This window comes from Argentina silus (assembly GCF_951799395.1).
Source record: "Argentina silus genome assembly, chromosome: 13".
NCBI classification, from domain to species: domain Eukaryota; kingdom Metazoa; phylum Chordata; class Actinopteri; order Argentiniformes; family Argentinidae; genus Argentina; species Argentina silus.
The window spans coordinates 487,700-497,219 of record NC_139667.1 but is presented as its reverse complement, the minus strand read 5'-3'; the positions used below and the strand labels follow the sequence as shown (position 1 = coordinate 497,219).

The 9,520-nt window shown below is 47.8% G+C and overlaps 1 protein-coding gene across 3 annotated transcripts in view; it reads left to right on the top strand.

The window, feature by feature from the left end:
* asap3 (ArfGAP with SH3 domain, ankyrin repeat and PH domain 3) overlaps positions 1-7,027 on the top strand; it is a 32,082-nt gene extending 25,055 nt beyond the window's left edge. For 2 of the 3 annotated variants that reach the window (XM_083683775.1, XM_083683777.1), the window contains 6 exons: positions 533-637; positions 912-1,110; positions 1,581-1,908; positions 4,877-5,117; positions 6,262-6,393; positions 6,781-7,027. In XM_083683775.1, coding sequence (XP_083539901.1) covers positions 533-637; positions 912-1,110; positions 1,581-1,908; positions 4,877-5,117; positions 6,262-6,393; positions 6,781-6,855 — 1,080 coding nt within the window. In that variant the 3' untranslated portion in view covers positions 6,856-7,027. The remainder of the gene's footprint in view (positions 1-532; positions 638-911; positions 1,111-1,580; positions 1,909-4,876; positions 5,118-6,261; positions 6,394-6,780) is intronic. The other variant, XM_083683776.1, reaches the window with a different exon arrangement.
* The last annotated feature ends 2,493 nt before the right edge of the window (positions 7,028-9,520 follow it).

Sequence of the window (9,520 nt, the reverse complement as noted above, 5' to 3'; positions counted from 1 at the left end):
TAGAACCAGCCTTAGAACCAACCTTAGAACCAGCCTTCTGTGTGTTGCGTTGTCCTTCCTGGCTGTCTTCTCTGCTACAAGCTGACCTGCTCTGTTTCCTGTCCTGGTGGCAGTCCTGACCTTGTTTCCTGGTCCCTGGAGAGGAACTGATAAGCTTGGCTACCGTCAGTAATGCTAACAGTAATGCAGTCAGTAATGCTAACAGTAATGCAGTCAGTAATGCAGTCAGTAATGCTAACAGTAATGCAGTCAGTAATGCAGTCAGTAATGCTAACAGTAATGCAGTCAGTAATGCTAACAGTAATGCAGTCAGTAATGCTAACAGTGGTGTTTTGATAGTTAGTTGATCATGTAGAAGTGCAGTAGTTGATGGTATACATTAAACAGCTTGGAGCTGGAAGCTGGAAGCCAGCATAGTCTTGTCTTGTTATGATATTTCTGTCAGCGCTGAATACGGAATTTTCGATGCACGATTGACCGTGGTATGTGGTTTTATTCCTGTGTGTGTGTGTGTGTGTGTGTGTGTGTGTAGTTGGAGCTGGCCCAGAGTGGGAAGTTTAACTCTCAGATCCACGTGGAGTACATCTGGGAGACGCCTCAGGACCTGTACGACAGTGAAGACGACCTGGACGAGAGGGTAAACCAACCACAACTCAACCACACTAACCACAACTCAACCATACTAACCACAGTACAACCACACTGTTAAACTAGTGTTTAGTCCAGCGGCTGTCCCTGTGTGCCCCTGTCTGACCACCCCAGACAGGCCCTGAAGAAGAGAAAACTATGAGATTGAAAACAGAACTGAATTCAGCTCTCACACATGAATGCTGTTACCACCGTCATACCTGGCCTTCCATAAACATCCCTCCCTCCCTCCCTCCTCCCCCCTCCCTCCCCCCGCCCCCCAGAGTCCCCTCCCCCGGACCCGGCGTTCCCCCCTCCTCTCTGACGGAGGCACCTCCCCCTCCCGCTGGAGCCTCGCTACCGCTAACGTCGCTAACAAGACCTACGAGAACGTGGACTTCCTGTACCGCAACCCTCCGGCCAACAGCGCCCCCTCTGGCAGCTCCAGGCCGCCACCGCTGCCGGCCAAGGCCATCCAGAGAGGTGAGCAGGGCCAGAGGATGAAACCGGGTCAAATGTTTATCCAGTTAAACCACTTAGTCAAAGATATTTGACTCTATATGGATGGGAGTTTTTCCTGACAATGTGAGTTGACTAGGAAAAACTCTAAGCCCTAGTTAAATCCTATAGCAAGGGCCCAGAGCTGTTCCTGTTCAGGTCATGTGGTCAGTAAAACCTCCAAGCTGTCGGTCAAATCACTGTTTACCTTGTTAGGTCCATCCTCCTGCTTCTCTTTACCTTGTTAGGTCATCCTCCTGCTTCTCTACCTTGTTAGGTCCATCCTTCTGCTTATCTCACGGCCTACTCTTACTTCCCCCCCCCCCCTCCTCCTCCATCCCCTCCCATTCTCCCCCTCCTCCTTCCCCTCCCACCCATCCCTCCCTCCCTCCCATCCCCCCTCCTCCTCCCATCCCCATCCCCTCATCCTCCTCCTCCTCCCCCTCCTCCTCCAGGTCTCTCGGACCCCCAGATCTCCGTGTGCACGTCAGAGGGTCAACCCCCCCAGAGACGCTGCTCCAACCCGGCCCCCCACTCCAAGTCCCCCAGGCACAGCCCCCCCTCCCAGCTGGTGGAGAACCAGGGGGGGCGTCCACCCCGCTCCCCCCTCGCCCAGGGAGGGCTGGTCAGGGGGCAGAGACAGACCATGTCCTGGGAGGGCCAGTCTGGGTCCGGGTGGTCTGGGGGGTCTGGAGGATCTGGTTCTGACAGAGGGTCCGACAGCCCCAAGCCCATCATCAGCCCCACCGGCAGCTCCGCCCAGAACCACATCGGACCTGTCAGGTAGGAACACTGTTACACACACTGTTGGACTAGTCTAAAACCTGAACTAGCCTAAAACCTGGACTGGTCTAAACCTGAACTAGTCTAAAACCTGGACTGGTCTAAACCTGAACTAGTTACTGTTACACACACTGTTGGACTGCTAGTTAGGGTTGGGCCATATCCACATTATCTTAGTCACAATATTACTTCACGATATTACTTCACAATATTATTTATAACATGTTATACGATAATATGGTTAATTGCTGAAGTACGGTGGAGACAAAATTACTGACCTGCAGAGTGTCTGTCAGTCTGTCTGTTAGTCAGTCTGTCTGTTAGTCTGTCTTTGTCTGTCTGTTAGTCTGTCTGTCTGTCTGCCTGCTGGTCTGTTAGTCTTAGTCTGTCTGTCTGTCTCTGTTAGTCTGTCAGTCTCAGTCTGTCTGTCTGTCAGTCTGTCTGTTAGTCTGGGGGAACACAGACATGTTTTCAACACTAGATGTTCTTTGTCATGCAGAAAGTGGGAAACTGCACTTGAAGTTGGTTTTATTGCTCTAAATATGACGATATGTTCCAAATATCAGGAATATGAGGCCAACTCCACTGCTAATGATGGATGTCACTTCCTCCTATTGTTCTGTGTTTGCCCTGGTCCATTTGAACAGGAACACATATTGATTTGTGTTTAACGAGGCCATTCCGCACGGCTGAGATGTGTTGTGTGTGTTGTCAGGACATCCGTCTCTTGGTATTAACACGGTGTTTTCCCTCTCGATCTCACTCTCTGTCACATGGTGTTTATCTGGAGTTTAAGGGTTGGGTTACTGGCACTTGTTCTGCTGTGTGATGTCTGGCAGCGGATCAGGTGCGGTCACCATCAGAACCCTGTCTCACAGCGCCCTCTGGTGGACAAAAACAACATCACTCAAACCCAGCGCCTTCAAATTAAATCAAATCTCATTTTAATGGTAATTTATACCCAAAACAGGATACAATGTCATGAAATGCTTTAGGGTAAGCAACCCCTCAACAATGCAACCCCTCAACAACGCAACCCCTCAACAACACAACCCCTCAACAACGCAACCCCTCAACAACACAACCCCTCAACAACACAACCCCTCAACAACACAACCATCAACAACACAACCCCTCAACAACGCAACCCCTCAACAACGCAACCCCTCAACAACGCAACCCCTCAACAACGCAACCCCTCAACAACACAACCCCTCAACAACACAACCCCTCAACAACGCAACCCCTCAACAACACAACCATCAACAACGCAACCCCTCAACAACACAACCATCAACAACGCAACCCCTCAACAACACAACCCCTCAACAACACAACCCCTCAACAACACAACCATCAACAACACAACCATCAACAACACAACCCCTCAACAACACAACCATCAACAACACAACCCCTCAACAACACAACCCCTCAACAACACAACCCCTCAACAACACAACCATCAACAACACAACCCCTCAACAACGCAACCCCTCAACAACACAACCCCTCAACAACGCAACCCCTCAACAACACAACCATCAACAACACAACCCCTCAACAACACAACCCCTCAACAACACAACCCCTCAACAACACAACCCCTCAACAACACAACCATCAACAACGCAACCCCTCAACAACACAACCCCTCAACAACACAACCATCAACAACGCAACCCCTCAACAACACAACCCCTCAACAACACAACCATCAACAACGCAACCCCTCAACAACACAACCCCTCACAACCCCTCAACAATATCAATATCAATCTGCAGCAACGTCATAATCATAAGAAAAGGAGGAACCCAGAGCTCCATTGTCCAGTTACTGTTAGTTATATAACTATAATATTACTGTTAGTTACTGTTACTGTTAGTTATATTAATATAATATTACTGTTAGTTACTGTTAGTTAATGTTACTTTTAGTTATATAACTATAATATTACTGTTAGTTACTGTTACTGTTAGTTATATTAATATAATATTACTGTTAGTTACTGTTAGTTAATGTTACTGTTAGTTATATAACTATAATATTACTGTTAGTTACTGTTACTGTTAGTTATATTAATATAATATTACTGTTAGTTACTGTTAGTTAATGTTACTGTTAGTTATATTAATATAATATTACTGTTAGTTATATTAATATAATATTACTGTTAGTTAATGTTACTGTTAGTTCATGTTACTGTTAGTTCATGTTACTGTTAGTTATATTAATATAATATTACTGTTAGTTAATGTTACTGTTAGTTAATGTTACTGTTAGTTACTGTTACTGTTAGTTAATGTTACTGTTAGTTAATGTTACTGTTAGTTATATTAATATAATATTACTGTTAGTTAATGTTACTGTTAGTTAATGTTACTGTTAGTTCATGTTACTGTTAGTTCATGTTACTGTTAGTTATATTAATATAATATTACTGTTAGTTAATGTTACTGTTAGTTAATGTTACTGTTAGTTACTGTTACTGTTAGTTAATGTTACTGTTAGTTAATGTTACTGTTAGTTATATTAATATAATATTACTGTTAGTTAATGTTACTGTTAGTTAATGTTACTGTTAGTTAATGTTGCTGTTAGTTCATGTTACTGTTAGTTATATTAATATAATATTACTGTTAGTTAATGTTACTGACATAACTAACATCAATACTAACACTCATACTCATGTTACTGTTAGTTAATGTTACTGCCACTCATACTCATGATCAGGAGATTTTGAGGAGATATGATTGATACTGGATATGTTTTAACACTCATTCCAGTGGAAAGTTGTTGGCTACCTACCGTGTGTGTGTGTGTGTGTGTGTGTGTGTGTGTGTGTGTGTGTGTGTGTGTGTGTGTGTGTGTGTGTGTGTGTGTGTGTGTGTGTGTGTGTGTGTGTGTGTGTGTGTGTGTGTGTGTGTGTGTGTGTTAATCATCCTGTCCTCCTCTCCTCCTCCTCAGCTCAGAAAAGACCACGTCCTACAGGCGGACCAGCAGCCACGCCCCAGGGAAGACCTCCCCCAGCGGCGAGGGGAAGACCTCCCCCAGCGGTGCCGGCAGCCAGGAGGAGCTGTACTGTAGCCTTCTGGGTAACGGACCCGCCCTGGCACCGTCCCCCACCCCCACCCCGTCCCCCACCCCGGCTCCCACCTCCTCCCCCCCCATCACGGTTCCTGCCCCCCGCCCACGAAGAAACGCCATGGTACAGTACCCCTACCTCACATTGTCTTAGTAATAACATCAGCTGTATGTAGTTATTAATAACATCAGCTGTGTGTAGTTATTAATATCAGCTGTGTGTACTGTTATTAATAACATCAGCTGTGTGTACTGTTATTAATAACATCAGCTGTATGTACTGTTATTAATAACATCAGCTGTATGTACTGTTATTAATAACATCAGCTGTGTGTACTGTTATTAATAACATCAGCTGCATGTACTGGAACCTATAGAGCTTAGTGTAGGGTATGTCTGTACCAGGGGAGGCTGGTGGAGGTAGAAATCGGAGGATGGGCTCATATAATGGGACATATACTATCATCATGTAGAGCAAGTACATACCAAGTACATACCAAGTACATACCAAGTACATACCGTTAGAATGCAGTCTGAAAATGTGACGATGACATGGACATGATCAGCAGGAGTAGAGGTGTGGTAACTAACATGGACATGATCAGCAGTAGAGGTGTGGTAACTAACATGGACATGATCAGCAGTAGAGGTGTGGTAACTAACATGGACATGATCAGCAGGAGTAGAGGTGTGGTAACTAACATGGACATGATCAGCAGGAGTAGAGGTGTGGTAACTAACATGGACATGATCAGCAGTAGAGGTGTGGTAACTAACATGGACATGATCAGCAGGAGTAGAGGTGTGGTAACTAACATGGACATGATCAGCAGGAGTAGAGGTGTGGTAACTAACATGGACATGATCAGCAGGAGTAGAGGTGTGGTAACTAACATGGACATGATCAGCAGTAGAGGTGTGGTAACTAACATGGCAGAGTAGAGGTGTGGTAACTAACATGGACATGATCAGCAGTAGAGGTGTGGTAACTAACATGGACATGATCAGCAGTAGAGGTGTGGTAACTAACATGGACATGATCAGCAGGAGTAGAGGTGTGGTAACTAACATGGACATGATCAGCAGGAGTAGAGATGTGGTAACTAACATGGACATGATCAGCAGGAGCAGAGATGCCTCCGGTAATTAAATCTACCCCAGTCAGCTTAGAGAGCCTGTGCATTTCCTTCATGATGATTGATCCTTGCTAAACGTGTGTGTGTGTGTGTGTGTGTGTGTGTGTGTGTGTGTGTGTGTGTGCGTCTCAGGTGTCGCAGCAGAGGCCGAGGCAGAGGAGGGTCCAGGCTCTGGTGGACTGCAGAGCGGTGGGCTCAGACCAGCTGGCCTTCTTCAAGGACGAGGTCATCGTTGTCACAGCCTCTGAGGACACCCACTGGTGGGTGAGTGCTACCTCACCTCCTCCCTCGCCTCCTGCCTCACCTCCTGCCTCGCCTCCTACCTCACCTCCTCCCTCGCCTCCTACCTCACCTCCTCCCTTGCCTCCTCCCTCACCTCCTCCCTCACCTCCTACCTCACCTCCTCCCTTGCCTCCTACCTTGCCTCCTCCTTCACCTCCCCCCTCACCTCCTCCCTCACCTCCTACCTCACCTCCTCCCTCACCTCCTACCTCACCTCCTGCCTCACTAAATTAAATCAAATCAAATCAAATCTTAATGGTCATTTACACAACATAGAGTCCAGAAGCTAGCTTACCAATGTTGATGATGATGGATTGTGTATCTTCTGTCCGTGTTTCTCTGGTGACCTTGTCATGATGCCCCCTACAGGTCGGCCACATCGAGGGAGACGCGTCGAGGAGCGGAACATTCCCTGTCAACTATGTACATAAACTAGGGGACTGACGGGCCGGGGAATGGACCGGGGGAATGGACCTGGGGAATGGACCGGGGGAAACTGGACCTGGGGAATGGACCTGGGGAATGGACCTGGGGAATGGACCTGGGGAAACTGGACCTGGGAAACGGACCTGGGGAAACGGACCTGGGGAATGGACCTGGGGAATGGACCTGGGGAATGGACCTGGGGAAACTGGACCTGGGGAAACTGGACCACGCCTAAAGACCCAAACCACTTCCCCTTCCCCAGCTCTCATCTCTTCCCTGGGACACCAAGGCTGGAATGAAGGTCTTAACAGCAGCTCACCTAAAGGGAATGTAACTTTCCTAAGTCATTTCCTGGTATGGTGAACTTTGAACCTCCTGCAGAACTGTGTTGTTGTGTTGGGCGGCCCATTGACTTACTGCACTCTGACCTCTACTGTGTGTAAGGTGCACTTAACAGACACCCTAAAGGATGAAAGAAGAAAATAAAGGAGTGCAATCTCTGTCCTGCATCAGACCCACGGGGCAGAATGCCCTCTCTCTCTCTCTCTCTCTCTCTCTCTCTCTCTCTCTCTCTCTCTCTTTCTCTCTCTCTCACACACCTTAAGAGAATAACTCCCCACCTCGACCTTTGAACTTTGACCTCTAGGAGTCGTAAACAGAAGGAGATGTTTTCGACACACCCTGTTTCACCCAGGACCACAAGACTACAACAACTGTCCTCCAGCTTTGGGACTCCTCTGTGTTCGGCGGTGGAGGGCCCTCCCCCCTGTGTCTCCTCTGCGTTCGGCGGTGGAGGGCCTTCCCCCCTGTGTCTCCTCTGCGTTCGGCGGTGGAGGGCCCTCCCCCCTGTGTCTCCTCTGCGTTCGGCGGTGGAGGGCCCTCCCCCCTGTGTCTCCTATGTGAATGGGTGAATACAGGACATGGTCCATTGAAAGGAAACCGCAGTGGTCGCCAGTCAGTCACGGCTGGGTAAGGCAGCCACGGATCCTGACGCACAGAGACCTGCCGAGACACGCACTGAGAGAGCCTGCATGTCTGCCAGTCTGGCTCTCTCCAGGGCTCCAGGCTGCCAGGGGGGATGTGTTGGGGGGGGGGCTTTGTAATTCAACCCAGCCATCGAACCTGATTCTGGGCTAGACTCCATCTCTGACTGGGCCCTGGCTGGCCGGCTGGTTGGCTGGAGGATCCGGTTACTCAGGCTCCAGCCGAGCCTCTCCGGAGGGGCTGTTAGAGGGAAGACTGTCTCTGCTCCAGCACCCGGATATTCAATAACATGGTGTCATTTTGTATAGATTTTCGTATTACATTTTTTTTTTTATATGTTTTGTTTTTTAAAATATGATTTTTGTTTCTGTTTTTTGGTTATATAAAGGCATAGAGCATGCACAGGTTCACACACACACTCTCTCTCTCTCTCTCCCTCTCTCACATATACACACACACACACACACACACCCTCTCTCTCACTCCATCTCTCTCTTTTGCGTACACACAGACACGCACACACTCATACGCGCAGAGAGAGAGAAGGGATTGATGGTGTGATTGTGGGACTTCATTCCCATCCTCTAAGCTGCTGTAGCTACATCTGTCCTCGTCCAGAGACACACCATCTCTGTGTGACATTTCCTGAACCACTTCTGATCACCAGACTCTCCAGACTCTCTTTGATCCTCTCCATTGTCCTGCAGAATGAACAGATGACTACAGGACAGACATTGTATAACTGTGTTATAGTCAACTGCTCTCAGTCTCATAAGCAGTGTAAATGGCACCCCAGAGAGGGAGAGGGAGAGAGAGAGAGAGGGAGGGGGGGGGGGGGGAGAGAGAGGGAGGGGGAGGGGGAGGGGGGGGAGAAAGAAATTTTCTAAATAGAGAGAGAGAGGGGGGGAACATTTTAAATGGAGAGAGAGAGAGAGAGAGAAAAAAAGAAAGAGAGAGGAACAGAAGGCTAACATTGGCTCAGACTGTCTGAGTACTGCTTGTCTCTCTCTGCTGGTCTGTGTGTCCACAGCTGAGGGGCGTATCCAGACCCCCAGGCAGGGCAGACAGGCTGTGTCAACCCTCCTTTAGAAGCAGCGATTAGCAGCGTTCTATAGGAGGGCAGGTGTTCTCATGCCGAGCTGCATTCCTGTTCTATTCGTCTGTAAGGGGTTTGTTAGCTTTGTTAGCTTTGTTAGCTTTGTTAGCTTTGCTTGACAAACGCAGTATCCAGTTACTGTGCTAATGAATAGACTAAGCAAGCTCATCAGAGAGGTGCATAGGTAGCAGGGGAGGCTGGCGGAGGTGGAAATCGGAGGACGGGGCTCATTGTCATGCATTGAACAGAATAAGGAATAGGATCAAACACAACGTGTCATTCCGTTCCATGCATTGCAATGAGCCCCGTCCTCCGATTTCTACCTCCCATCGGCCTCCATGGGTGGGTAGGATGGTGTTGGGACTGGCTGTACACCGAGGGAACACCTTGTACTTAATGTCAAATCTTTGCATGTTGTAAACATTTGTTTGGTTATAGTACCAGAATATAATATTATAGGCCTTTTTAATTGCATGTTGGATATGCTTCTTATCTTCTGTTGTAAGGTTGCATGGTAACAGAGTTCAGTGTGAGGTTTTATATTGTTGACATTCCGTCCTCTTTCTCATCCTGTTGATGATTTGTTGGTCACATGTTCTATTC